We start from the raw sequence: 14,253 nt of genomic DNA on the forward strand, positions 1-14,253 counted from the left end.
CCTGCCCTCCCCCCCCCGCCCCGTGCCCCCCGTTGCAGGCTGACCTAGCTCCCTCCCACATGGCCATGAATGCTGCTGCACCCCCAGCTGCGTGCTTGTTAATCAATGCTTGTAAAGTGCTTTAAATATGTAAAGCCCAATGTCAATGCTCAGTGAGGGGGTTACTGTCTCTGGGTTCTCTCCTCTCCCCAGTAGTTCTGCGCCCTCTTTTCCTGTATCTGCCTCTTGAACTCTGATCCCCTATGTACTCGTTCCAAGCCATGGCCTAGTGACAACTTGTTGGCCCTCTATTATTGCACAGCTGGTTCCAGCTCTTCTGCGCAGAGGGTTGTTAAACAAGAGCCAGTGAAAGCCTCATAGTCCTTGTTGCTTGTATTGTGGAGGCACTGTGCCAGGATCAGGGCCTCTTGTACTGGGTGCGGCAGAGACACCAGGTAAAGGGGACACTGGCTTCACGTCCTTTTAAACTTTGATTTTTCACTCAATAGTTTCTTGCACCTCCCATGTTTTAGGGCACGTGAAACAATAGGGAGTTAAAGGTTGGCCAGTTTGACTTGAATTCCTTTCGGCAACTTTCTCCTCCCCTGAAATGCTGGTTTGTAATTTCCTCCAATGATATTATAGAATCATAGAATCTCGGGGTTGGAAGGGACCCCAGAAGGTCATCTAGTCCAACCCCCTGCTCGAAGCAGGACCAATTCCCAGTTAAATCATCCCAGCCAGGGCTTTGTCAAGCCTGACCTTAAAAACCTCTAAGGAAGGAGATTCTACCACCTCTCTAGGTAACGCATTCCAGTGTTTCACCACCCTCCTAGTGAAAAAGTTTTTCCTAATATCCAACCTAAACCTCCCCCACTGCAACTTGAGACCATTACTCCTCGTTCTGTCATCTGCTACCATTGAGAACAGTCTAGAGCCATCCTCTTTGGAACCCCCTTTCAGGTAGTTGAAAGCAGCTATCAAATCCCTCCCTCATTCTTGTCTTCTGCAGGCTAAACAATCCCAGCTCCCTCAGCCTCTCCTCATAACTCATGTGTTCCAGTCCCCTAATCATTTTTGTTGCCCTTTGCTGGACTCTCTCCAATTTATCCACATCCTTCTTGTAGTGTGGGGCCCAAAACTGGACACAGGACTCCAGATGAGGCCTCACCAATGTCGAATAGAGGGGGACGATCACATCCCTCGATCTGCTCGCTATGCCCCTACTTATACATCCCAAAATGCCATTGGCCTTCTTGGCAACGAGGGCACACTGCTGACTCATATCCAGCTTCTCTGTCACCCCTAGGTCCTTTTCCGCAGAACTGCTGCCGAGCCATTCGGTCCCTAGTCTGTAGCTGTGCAGATATGCCTGTTATAGCAACAACAAATGAGGCTGGACTAGGGCTGATCTATTTCCCCATCTTTCTGTAGTGGTGGAAATCGAGCCAGATTGGATAAAACTGTGCAATAGCATGGCCTGTAGTTGCATGGGAAAGTACAGTGGAGAATTTGTGTTAGAATGTAGGATTGAGATTTGTACCAGCTACATGATAATAAAGAAGTGACAATCTAGTCTTCTGCCTTTCGTTATTTTGCCAACCCACTTGGTCAAACAGCAGAGAGTATTCTTGGCTCTTTCATTTGTGGTTCTGGGTTGAAATTTCAGACCTCAGAGGAACATGTGGTCACAGACTACAGCACTGTGCCGATGCCAGGGGTGTTTACAGGACCCTCCCTTTAGGACTTGTGTCTCTGCCTTGTTTCAGACTGTTCAATCGTCGTAGAAATGTTTTTAAAGATTGTGAAACCGTGCTAGTGAAATGTTAGTTTGCTTGTAAATATTCTTGCCTTGGTCTAATGGGGAGAACCAGAAGATGACTAGAAACATGCAGGTGACTGGTCTCAGTGTAAAATCTAACCAGCACCCAGGCTGAAATGAATGTGATTTGAAGTATGATAATCCATTCTGATAACTGAGGGGCTTCTCAGTAAGGATCGGGCACAACCTTTCTGTCTCGCTGTAGCCCGTAGGGGCTGTGGGTGGTTCTCACAGAACTTGCTGCTCGGCAAACATTGCCGCGGTGGCGGTCTACCAGGATGCGAAAACGTAACGTGTCCCGGTGGTTAGAGCATGGCACTGGTAGGCAGCAGGCCTGGAATCTGTGTCTTACCACGTGCACCTGTGTTCATCTGTGTGCCCCCTGCCTCAGTTTCCCTACTTCTGTAAAGTGCTTTGAGATCAGTAAATAAAGCATAGACAAAGTGCTAGTCCTAAAAAGATGGCTCTCAGCACAGTGGGGGGTATACAAAGAGCCTGTGGCTGCCGTCTTTCGATAACTCAGGGTGAAGACCAACCTGCTCAAACTCCTGGCGTTCGCTGATGGTGAACTTGGCTCCCTACTGCTGCCGATGTTAAAGGCAGAGGAGCTGGCAACTGCTGTGGGCATCTGTTTTTGGAAACCAGGTATTTATCTATACCAGTTGGATGCATGGTCTGAGCACCCCTCCTATGGTACAGCAGAACTCAAACCCTTCACTGAGCAGCAAGAGAGCAAGTAGGGTGGGAAGGTGGCAGGCAGTGGGTTTGCAGGTGGAGAATGCTGCCCCGAGTGTCTCTGTAGAGCAGCAAAGTCAAACCCAACACCTGACTGGGTGGAGACGAGCGAGACATCCCTCCAGCCCCAAAACAGAAAGGGAAACAGCACCCACCACTTCTACAAAGCCGCTGCGCCATAGCCTCCTGCCTGCTCTCGGGCATGCTGCTAGAACTGTGCATTCAATTACTGGAGAATTGCTGTTCCCATTCCCAGCAGGGTACAGAGGAGGAAATGGTATTTGCCTCCACTGCGTCAGCCCTTCTCTTTACAGACCTGGTGCTTCTGAGGGTATTTCCAACTGAGGTGCTTGCTCTGGTATTTTCATGAAGCCTGGCCTGCCCCCCCCCCCCCCCTTGCTGGCAAGAACAGAGTTCCTGGGGGGAGCTGTGTGTGATGTTAGTACAGCCTTAGCTAGGACCCCCTTTTCTAATGAGGGATCAGCTTTCTTCTGGTCAGTGCTCTCCCTTCTATATGGAGGGCAGCAATCCCGCACTGCCTCTGGAATCCCCTTAGTCTGACTTCCTGTGGACCGTCTCCCATTCTCCATCCACAGAATGAGCATTCCTTAGGTGGGCGTCTACCCTAGGGCTCTTTCGACCCACAGGGGCATCCCACAGACTTTTGCCCTGTGTCTGTCCCATCCTTCGTAGAGCACACTGTGGCCTTTTCCCCAACCAGCACCTCACAGTCTGATGGTCTCTGCTCCCTGTTAGCTATTGAGTCCTCCGGCATCCACCTCCTCTCGGCCCCCAACTGGGGGTTTGCTCTGTCTTTTCTTTTGGTTTGCCTTGTATAGGCCCCCTTTGCTCCTTCACCCCTTTCTCCAGCATTTCCCACCTGGGCCGCACGTTCTGGGTTTGTTGGTATTTGTCTAGGGTTTTTTCTCTGCCCTGGCATTTCCAATCTGGGCCTCACGTTTTTGGCTTGTGGGTCTGAGTCCTGTACTGACCCCTCTGTGTCTTACCATCCATTGAGGTTCCCTCCAGTGCGCGGCTCTTCATATCCTTAAAGGGAATGGGTTCCAATCAGTCCCCACAACCCCGGGATGGGGGGCCTCTACCTCCTGCACAAGTCTATTGGGATGATGCCGCTGGAAAAGGCTTTCCTCCCCGTGTATACGCTCCATTCCTAGAGCATGTACCCGTCCCAAAACCACCGTGATGTAACCAGCCTGCTCTGCAAGAGTGAGTAACTGGCCTCTGAAGAAACAACCCGATCTCTGGTTGTCAGCCCACTCTTACCGGAACAGTTTTTACTCCCTTCTGAGAGCTTTCCATCACCCCAGTCTAGCCACAACATTCCCCCAGACCACGTTTCATATATGAGCTGTCCCACTTGATGCCTTTTCCCCTGTGCTGCTAGCAGGTTATATCGTGTCTGACCAAGTGGCCTTCCTTTCTTCCTGTCTCACGCCTGCAGGTCATACTGCTTGTGTTGGACAAGCTGCTTTTCTTTGCAAATCTTGGAATGCTTCTTGGCCAGTTTTGACGTTGCCTCCATTGTCTCTGGTTGGTGTCTCCAGACCCTTGTGGTCTCTGGAAGGCTCTGCGTAATATCACAGCATCCAGGACTGCTTCCACATCTTGCCTCAGCCAGCAGTTGGCCCAATCAGTCCCAATCTGTGCAAATGCTCTGGGCCTTACCCCAGATGTCCACCTGGCTGCCCAATATTTTTGCCAGTATCTTTTGGCCGACATAAACCTACATGGTTCCATATAGCAGCATTTAACACCTCAGAGTTCTTGGCCTGCTCTTTGCTCAATGCCAGGTAAGCACTTGGGCTTCTCCCGACAGGTAAGGGCTAACGATATGCCCACAAACCTTTACCCCAGCTCACGCCAGCAGCAGTTCTTTTGAAAGTCAGTACAAAGGCACTGGGATCCTCCCCGGGCCCAGCCCCCCTACCCAGTGCAGGACTTGTCAGATTCTGTAATACCTGCTGTTGTACGTGGGTCTGTTCCTTCAGGAACTCCGGAAGTAAGTGCCTGCTGTTTCTTTGCCTGCCATCCCACTGGGGCTTGGTGCTCTGCCTGCCTTTTCTTTCCAGGTTCAGCCTCTCCTCACACAGGCTGCCTCTCAAGCTTTCCTGGCTCTGTCTGGCAGATGGATCCCGGCCAAGCCCCCACATGTGAAGCGGCTCTCCCTTCTGCTCCTGCCAGCCTGCTCCTCCTCTAGCCAAACCCAGTCCCCTGTGTGCTCGAAGCGGTTGGTGGGCGGCTCCCAAAAGGCTCTCTTTACAGCTGCTAGCAGCGCCCATCCCAAGGCAGAATTTAAAATACAGTTGCAATGTTGTACATAGGAACCAAGATCCATTGTTCTGTGTATAGAATTTAAACAGTTAATCTATGTTTCAGAGCAAAACTGCCCTTGGAAAATTAGGTTCTACAGAATGTCCTTACACATTCAATAGATTTTAGTCTATGTAGAAAATGTCTCCCAATTAACTGTAGCTGGGATTTTAAAAAAAACCCAGCTCTTCTCCTGTACTGTAATGCTCTCAGGTCACCCACGCATCTTTTTCTTTCTGATGAAGAACATGTTACGTTCGGCATCTCATTCACCGTGTAGCCAGCTGCGGGTCGAGAGAAAGGAAAGGGTTGCGAGAGTCCAGCTCCTTACTCTGGAAGAGCAGCTGTGTCTGCGGGGAGAGCCGTGCACAGCACGGATATGGAGGCCAGAACAGCTCCGGACTTCACACGCTGCACCTCCTCCTCTAGCGTCAAATGAGAACTACAGCAGAACCTCAGAAGTGGAAGTTGTCGGTAACACTGACCAAGACGTTATGGACTTCAGCCACTTCAGCAAGGCTTCTGACCCTTGGGAGCACCATGGCTCGGGGCTTTAGACCTGGGGGGAGTGCTGGGGCTCCCCACAGCTCCACTCCTGGTTTCAGCTGCGGGGGGCGGGAAGCTCTGGGGTTTGGGGCTTTGGCTATGGGGGGAGTGCTGGGGCTGAAACTGGCGCACCCCAAGTCTAGGCCCCTCCTGGGGGGCTGAAGCCCTGCCCCCCTTCCCCCCCAGTTGAAGCCCTGAGTACCAGGGCTAAAGCCTCAAGGCAGTGAAGTATTTGCTCTGTGTGTGTGTGTGTGTGTCTTTGAGGTTCTCCTGGACCCCGTTTGGAGCTGTTCCTGCATGGAATCCTCTTGAGGTCATAGGATGCTGCCCTGGCACATGCCCTTCCAGGACTGGGACCATAGCCAGGCTGCACAGCCTCCTACATATCTCGCAGCCTCCTTGCACCTCACTGCACTGCCACTGGTTTCTTCCTCAGTGAGTATGCCCAGCCGCCTCGGAGCCACTGGGGCACCGCCTCTGCCTGCAGACAGCCGACGTGCCTGCTCCCTGCCGTGCTGCGGGCTCACAGCTACTACCGAGAAGCAAGACAAAAGGTAGGCAAGAAAGCGTGCGCCCCCAGCTGGCCTGACACTTGCCCTCTGGGGTGGGGGAGAGGCTCCTGCTGATCCGTGATGGATTGGCTTGTGTCTCTCCATTCCCTGCAGGCTTAGTGTCCTGGCTAAAGCTTTACAGCCATGGTTTTTAGGCAGACGTGCAAACTGCCACGAGCTACTGAAAAGCTAAGAGCACTAAACCCTTCTCTCAGCTGTTTGAGCTCTTCTCCCAACCCGGTCCACTCCTAGTGCAATCCTGAGGCTTGAATCAACTGGAAAACTCCAACATATAAACATAACTTTTATTGCACACAGCGCTGGGTTTTTTCATAGAAAAAGGTATTAACACATAAGCATTTGCAAATCAAAGCAACTCCTGTTGTTTTCAGAACAGTAAACAGCATGCAATGTCTTTGAGAATTTGCTTTTCAAAACCACCAATAATATCAGGGGGAAAAATCGCTGAGTCTCTTTGTGCTCCTTTCAAAACAATGTGAAATATAAGATCACATATATATATATATTTTAAATCTGTAACATCAAATTCTTTGTGCCCTGGCTTCTTTTTCAGTTCTGGAGAAGAAGAAAATAGTTTCATTTATACAAAAGAGTTCATTATGTACAAGAGTTTATTTTATTTCAATATAAATAATGCAGGAAACCAGCAGTTTCTTTTAAATTGGTTTTCTAGTTTCCTACACAAGAGTGTAGGATTTGGAGTACGCTCCAGCCCCTTGTTTTTGAGATCTCCCTATACCGGATGTGCTCATTTCTAGTAAAGAGTCTCTAGAGCCTCCCATCTTGGTGTGTGTGGGCATGCGTGGCTCAGCGCTGGCGGCAGGAGCGGGATCGGCGGCAGGAGCAGAAGCGGCGGGAGCAGAAGCGGAGTTTGCCGAGACAGGCATGGTGAGTGTTCTTTGAGGTAAAGTAGTTGTGGAGGAGCCTGGGTGTGGCAGGCCCAAAGGCTTGCTGCCTGGGTCTAGCGTCATATGCCTCGCTTGCGTGTGATAAGCCCTGGCTAGGTTTCGGATGGAGGTTTCCCTGGGTGGGACCACTGGACAAGGATCATGGATGTCAGGCTTGCGGAAGAATGCTTCTGATTTCATGTACAAAGGAAGGTTGCAGTAATCGCCTGCAGGGAACAAAGACAGAGGTAAGGTGCTCGAAACGCCTAGCAGTTTTGCACAGAGTGTGGGAAGCAAGAGTCACGACTGACCCCCACGTGTGCCTGACAACGAGCACCCATTTGTCTTTCGCTCTTCACAGGTCTCCTCTTTCTACACAGGCACAAATGGTTTGTGGTGTGTGGTGTGTGCTTTCACGCCAGGAACCTTGCTCTGCCTTTGCGCTTTTCTTATCAGGATCAGAGAGGAAAGATCCCTGTTCTTTATGTGCGTCACGATTTGATACTCTCATCTCTGAGGATGATAAAAGGACCCATGCTATAAAAAGAGGAAGTATCTAACGTATGGCTGCCCAGTAACGGTGAGGAGACCCTAAGGAAAAGTAGCGTTGTCAGGAGGAAAGCGAAGGTTGAGACCTGAGGTGCCTCTGCTGCTGAAGTGCAACTGCAATAGTGATGGGGGAAGAAAGATGCTGGAGTTTAGTTTTGTTTGCTGGGACTAGAGTCCCGTTCCGCCCAGGGGCTTCGTGGCTGAGGTTCGAGAGGATCATTTCCTTCTAGCTTCCCCCAGCCCAGCAGCTGTCAGTGGAGGGGTGGAGAGAAGGAAACCCATGCCTCACGGGAACATCACTGCAAAGGCAGAAGAGGGGTCTAGGAGAGTAGGTGACCCTTCCTGAGAGTGTAGATCATGAAGTAATGTAAATGCAGGGGGCTCCTATACAGATCACAGCAGATTCAGGCCTGGTGAATGCTAACGGTGGAGTGATGGTTATAAGATTAGAGAATTCATTTCTGGGCCCGGGTTGGTATTATCTTGAGTTCAGCACCCGAAGGCATCTATAGCTCACTCACAAACAGGTAAAATGGAAAGCTGGCCACCATCTCTCAGCAACTTGGAATGGCATGAGCCCTAGATGGAAAAGCATTGCACGGAGCTAGCAAGGCAGCAACAGCGTCCATAGGATCCAAAGGTCAGTCCCTGAATGCACAAGATAAAGGGGAGAGTGCTGTCCTGGTGGGGGTGGGAAGCTAGTGGCTTATCTAGCCCAGCTCCCTGTGAATGCAGGGTTGAGTCCATCCACTAACAATTAATAAGACTCTGTGAGCTATCAATTGGGATAAACCTCCGGTGGTGAGATTCACCTGTGTCCCCACTCAGCCAAACCAAATCATTTACTCTTCTAGGGTCCAATTCTATAAATATTTACGGATGGGGGAGTAATATCTGCAGAGTCCCCTTGAGCTTGCAGAAGGTGGGGGATCGTGGGTGGCAGCGTTTGCAGGACTGAGCCCTTAACCCTGCCGCATCAGTGGACTGCTCCTTAGAATTTCAGGAGTGAGGACTGAAAGCAGCACCCAATGCATAACGCCACAAACAGTAAATTACCAGGGATCATCTGTGAATAATAATCCTTATAACAGACATGTAAGGCTAGTAGGGAGAAAGGAAAGTGGGCTTAGTGAGCATTGATTACAGTGTGAACCTGAAGGCCCTAAGTTAGCTGCTGGAAAGGATTATGTAGGTGTGCGTAAGCTAGAGGACAGCAACAGGGTCAGTGGCCCTTGACTCCTCTCGAGAGCAGAAGCTCTGTCTAGTTGTCATCCATGCCTCAGTTTGTCCTTAGAAGGGCCGAGAGCGTAGTGGGCTAAAACTGATACGACACGTTCTGTGGTAAGTAATCGCTTCCCTCTCCGAGCTCATGAGTCCTTAAAGCCTGGGAAATAGGGATCAAACTCTTGTGTAAAATAAGCCTTGTTTTTTGTTGTAGCTAGCAAAAGAATCGTGGACCAAAAATGGAGGAGACGGTAGCAGCAAATTTAGGTGAGCGCTCACATTGCAGATGTGGCCAAACACAGCAGGGCTGCTTGAAGATGAATCCCGAGGAAGGCCGTGTGCACGCTCTATGGGATGACAGTGCCGTACTGGGACCTCAGGGGCTGCAGCAGCCACGCTGCAGCCTCGCTCCTGCATGGGTGACGGGGGTGCTCTTAGCCAGCGAAAGGATACTTACTCTTGTTAGCTCTGTGAGGGATGGGCACCGCCACGTTCTTGCCTCTGTCGCTGTCCTGTGGCTTGGGCGGGGAGGCGGTGAACCTGCAGATGCCTGGCTCGGACGGGGTGCTCATCGAGGTCATGCTGTCTGCGTTCTCATTGGTCCCTGTGGTCATTTGGTCGGAAGAGCTATCTGAGATGAAGCACTCTGTGATCTCGAACTTGGCATGCTGCAATTGCTCCTCGAGCTTGGCGTGCTCATAGGCCCGTGCCAGCTCCTCGTAGGTGGATGAGGCGCTCTCTGTAGACACCATGCTGTTCCGCCCTTTGTCTGAAAACAAGGTAGGCAATCAGATCCGGGACGGGGAGGCACGGGTGTAGAATGCTGAGGGTACAGCTGTTTAAAATGGGCTGATTTTGACTAAATTTTCCTTTGAAACAGCCATATTAAAATGAAGCAGTCTGCATTTTTTTCCAAACTTTATATTTTAATCTAAAAACCCACACCACACGTTAAAATATTTGTGTAGGGTTTGTATGTATCCTTATTGGTGCATATGTTTTGTGTTAAAAACAAGTGTGTCAATTTGTGTATTGTATGTTTGTTTCAAACTATGTGCTGTGTATTTATGTAACTAAACAAGAGACATGCATCTTTCTGCGTATTGTATACAGAAACAAAACGTCAAACTTTGATGTGGTGTTCTCTGTTAGCAAGCTTTATGCCTTGTGAGGGGCAAAGTCACTTAGTGGATGGGAATGTGTCTGTCAGTCACGCTGCCCACTGCTGCATGCCCCAGCCACTAATGATACTGAGGCTGCAGAGCAGGGTGGATACAAATCTAATCTATGATTTCAAACAAACAGAATTGTTTGTTTTAGGGAAAAAACCTATCTAAAGAAAGAAAATTTTAGTTGAGTTAAGATACATTATAGCTCAAAGATAGATAGATAGAGATCTATCTCATCATGGAATAGGGATTATAAATTCTAATTCTATAGTATGAGAATATATATTCATGTAATGTTTAGGAAAAGTTTTGTAGATCATAGATGAGGGACCCAATCTTATGGGGTTCCAGGGGCTTCCATATGGATTATTTAGGTTAATCTTTCTAATCTAATCTACCTGTGATGTTGTTGACAATCTGTAACTGTGTCGATCACTGTTATATATTTGCAGCAAATATTGTCTAAAGGTTGTCGTGTAAGGGGTCTAGGTTATGCTGTGTGTATCTATCAATCAATCATTTTTGTAGTTCAAGTTGGTTATGAATATTGGCTCTAGTCTGTCTGTATTTCAACCTTATGCTCTGCTTCTGGGTGATACCCCAGACAAGTCGGTGTCAGCTCCGCCTAGCCTGCTGGATGGCCCCCTAAGGGCCATCAGCTATACAACTGACCCATTGAGAGAAGGCAGATAGATATGCCTTGTGACTTGGCAAAGTATGCAGGGCCTTGCCCATGTGACTCCAAACTTGATTGTGCTGTAATTTTCCACAGTAAGAACGAAGAGGCGTTCTTACACCTGGAAAAGACTATAAAAGGCTGATGCCTCATCTCCATCTTGTCTTCGATCCTGCTTCTGACCGCTGGAGGGACTTTGCTACAAATGGAAGCTCTACACAAAGGACGGATGACCCATCCCAGCTGTGGATAGACTCCAGAGACGAACTTGCAGTTTATTCTATCACAGCTACAAGCCTGAAGCAAGAACTTTGCCATTACTGTATGTAACTGATTCCATTTAACCAGTTGTAGCTCTCATCAATATCTTTTCCCTTTTCTAAATAGATCTTTAGATTCTAAAGGATCGGTAACAGTGTGATTTGTATATTGACCTGGGTCTGGGGCTTGGTCCTTTGGGATCGAGAGAACCTCTTTTCGTTTACTGGGGTCTTAGTTTTCATAACCATCTGTCCCCATAATGAGTGGCACTGGTGGCGATACTGGGAAACTGGAGCGTCTTAGGAAATTGCTTGTGTGACCTGGGTTTTATCCCACTGGCTAACCACAAGTCTTGTCTGGTTGGTTGGTTTGGTTTGCCTTAGAGGTGGCAAAACCCCAGCCTTTGGCTCTAACTGAGTTGCTTGAAGCAATTTGTTCTGAATTGGCACTCTCAATTGGGTCCTGCCAGAACCAGCATTGGTGCACTATGCAACGGGGCTCTGTCTAGAAGATACCATCAGGGATGCTTAGTTTTGCAGTTCTCAAACTGTAGATTTGTGCCTCCAGAGATAATATGCTTGTGCACAAAGAAATAGAGGGGAGAAAAAAATGACAGACCTCAACTCTATCATCCCTCTGCAAATTGGTTTACACAGAGTCAATCCCTAACCTCTCTCAGAAAGTTCAATGAACAGCAGATTGTTGAGGGTGGAATAGATCTGGACAAAGAGAAGGGAGGGATGGGCAGTAGAAGCAACAGTTATGCTATTTGGGCAGCATAGTCTGGAAGTGTTGAGGTCTTTCTGAGTGTAGTCTTCATTGATTTGAGATCTACTGTACCATCCTCTCACTAGAAGGGAAAACCTGCAATGCTGGGAGACTGTAAGAGAGATCCAGTTTGGGGTTATTGTAACGAAGTTCCTCTACCTGTGGACAAGACAGGCGTGTATGTGAAATGCAAGGCCTGCTTGCCTCACTGAAACAACATCACAAGAAGAGGGCCTCATCCTCCCTGGTTGAACTAGCCTTGTTATCCCTAGCCTGATTCTTGCTTGAATAGTTATACCTGCCTGTGGAAATGTCCACTACACGCATCCGACGAAGTGGGAACTGACCCACGGAAGCTCATGCTCCAATGAGTCTATTAGTCTATAAGGTGCCACTGGACTCTTTGCTGCTCTCATGAGAAGTGTTTCTTCTGAGGCAGAAGCTGTGTTGAAGATGATGAAAGGAACATGCAGGATCTTCAGGTTGGTAAACTTTTCTATTTCATATTTCTTTTGTAAGGACTGCCTGTCTTCCTTCTGGACTATTCTTGAAGTCTTGTGTTTGAGCAAACAATATAGTGATGCTAAAGGTGAAATTGTAAAAAGAAGATCTGTCTATTTCAGTGGTTTGTTGCCTAAAATGATTGATAGTACCAGAAAGCAGTACGTAACACTAAGTGATAAGCTATTACCAGCAGGAGAGTGGGGTGGGAGGAGGTATTGTTTCATGATCTCTGTGTGTATATAATGTCTGCTGCAGTTTCCACGGTATGCATCCGATGAAGTGAGCTGTAGCGCACGAAAGCTCATGCTCAAATAAATGGGTTAGTCTCTAAGGTGCCACAAGTCCTCCTTTTCTTTTTGCGAATACAGGCTAACATGGCTGTTAGTGTGAAACCTGTCACTAAATGATTATGATGATAATTAATAAAGAACTGCATTGACTTATGTTGGTGAGGAGAATCTGTTAACATACAGGATTCTGAAGCCTATCCACCTTCAAGATCACCATCATTTCCTATAGTGTCAGAGTTGTCTGCCAATGGTAGTGGTTCAGCCTGATCATACGCGTCACATAGCCACACTATATCCTGTGTAGCAAAAGGCAAGGATTTTCAATGGTCCAGAAGCAACCATAGGTAAGTTTGTGAGAAGACCCTGCAGATCACAAAAAGAGGTAGGTAAGAGATGAAACCAATTGTCTGGTTTGGTTATGCCACAAACTCTCCTTTCTGTAGGATTGAGAACTCACACTTTGTTAACATGGTTCAGTCAGTAAGAAAGACTGGGATACGGTCTGTGGAAAAGAGCAGATGTTGCAGGTAAATTGCTGGATAGTGTGTGTGAAAGAGAAAGTGATCAGTGTGCAAAAGGTCTAGAGGGTGAAATTGATTTTAGTTATAAGCTGGGGACGCATCAATTAGAAGTAACGGAGGAGGAGAAGGAGCTTGGAGTATTGGTTGACCACAGGGTGACTATGAGCCGCCAATGTGATGTGGCCGTGAAAAAAGCTAATGCGGTCTTGGGATGCATCAGGCGAGGTATTTCCAGTCGAGATAAGGTGGTGTTAGTACCGTTACCCACGGCACTGGTGAGACGTCACCTGGAGTACTGTGTGCAGTTCTGGTCTCCCATGTTTAAGAAGGATGAATTCAACCTGGAACAGGTACAGAGAAGGGCTACTAGGATGATCCGAGGAATGGAAAACCTGTCTTACGAGAGGAGACTCACTCAAGCAGCTTGGCTCGTTTAGTCTAATGAAAAGAAGGCTGAGGGGAGATAGGATTGCTCTCTATAAATATACCAGAGGGATAAATACCGGAGAGGGAGAGGAATTATTTAAGCTCCGTACCAACGTGGACACAAGAACAAATGGATATAATCTGGTCATTGGGAAGTTTAGACTAGAAATTAGATGAAGGTTTGTAACCCTCAGAGGAGTGATGTTTTGGAATAGCCTTCCAAGGGAAGCAGCGGGGGCCAAAGATCTATCTGGCTTTAAGATTAAACTTGAGAAGTTTATGGAGGAGATGGTGCGATGGGATAACATGGTTTTGGTAATTAACTATTCCTGGTAAATATGGCCTGGGGTGGGATCTGAGTTACCCAGGAAAGAATTTTCTGTAGTATCTGGCTGATGAATCTTGCCCACATGCTCTGGGTTTAGCCGATCGCCATATTTGGGGTCGGGAAGGAATTTTCCTCCAGGGCAGACTGGAAGAGGCCCTGGAGGTTTTTTGCCTTCCTCTGTAGCATGGGGCACGGGTCACTTGCTGGAGGATTGTCTGTTCCTTGAAGTCTTTAAAGCACGATTTGAGGACTTCAGTAGCTCAGACATTGGTGAGAGGTTTATTGCAGGAGTGAGTGGGTGGGCGAGATTCTGTGGGCTGTGTTGTGCAGGAGGTTGGACTAGATCATAATGGTCCCTTCTGACCTAAATATCTATGAATCTATGATGGGTGGAGCAATGGCCACAATGATCCTATTGTATTTGCTTGTGTGACAATGGAAGTGGGGAATGTCTTCCTTACAGAGGCATTGGGAAATGCACAGAAAGCAGAATACTTCCAAGTAGCAGCAATGAAAGCTGTCTCACACTGTGCAAAAAGGTCAACTGTCTAGTATGCAGCTTGGTCACAGATGATGCTGCAACCGTATCTGTGATTGGAAGGGTCCCAAGCTAACAACATGGTTGTAGTGCTTGGTTGATGCACTTCCTAGCCAAAGACTTGAGT

At 48.2% G+C, this 14,253-nt stretch overlaps 1 protein-coding gene across 2 annotated transcripts in view; it reads right to left on the reverse strand.

Moving 5' to 3' along the window:
* Positions 1 to 6,255: 6,255 nt before the first annotated feature.
* Positions 6,256 to 14,253, reverse strand: part of DSCAML1 (DS cell adhesion molecule like 1) — a 343,849-nt gene continuing 335,851 nt past the window's right edge. For both annotated transcript variants that reach the window (XM_073321085.2, XM_073321084.2), the window contains 2 exons: positions 9,103 to 9,414; positions 6,256 to 7,099 (listed from right to left, as the gene is read on the reverse strand). In XM_073321085.2, coding sequence (XP_073177186.1) covers positions 6,663 to 7,099; positions 9,103 to 9,414 — 749 coding nt within the window. In that variant the 3' untranslated portion in view covers positions 6,256 to 6,662. The remainder of the gene's footprint in view (positions 7,100 to 9,102; positions 9,415 to 14,253) is intronic.

This window comes from Lepidochelys kempii, chromosome 22 (genome assembly GCF_965140285.1).
Source record: "Lepidochelys kempii isolate rLepKem1 chromosome 22, rLepKem1.hap1, whole genome shotgun sequence".
Taxonomy (NCBI): Eukaryota; Metazoa; Chordata; order Testudines; family Cheloniidae; genus Lepidochelys; species Lepidochelys kempii.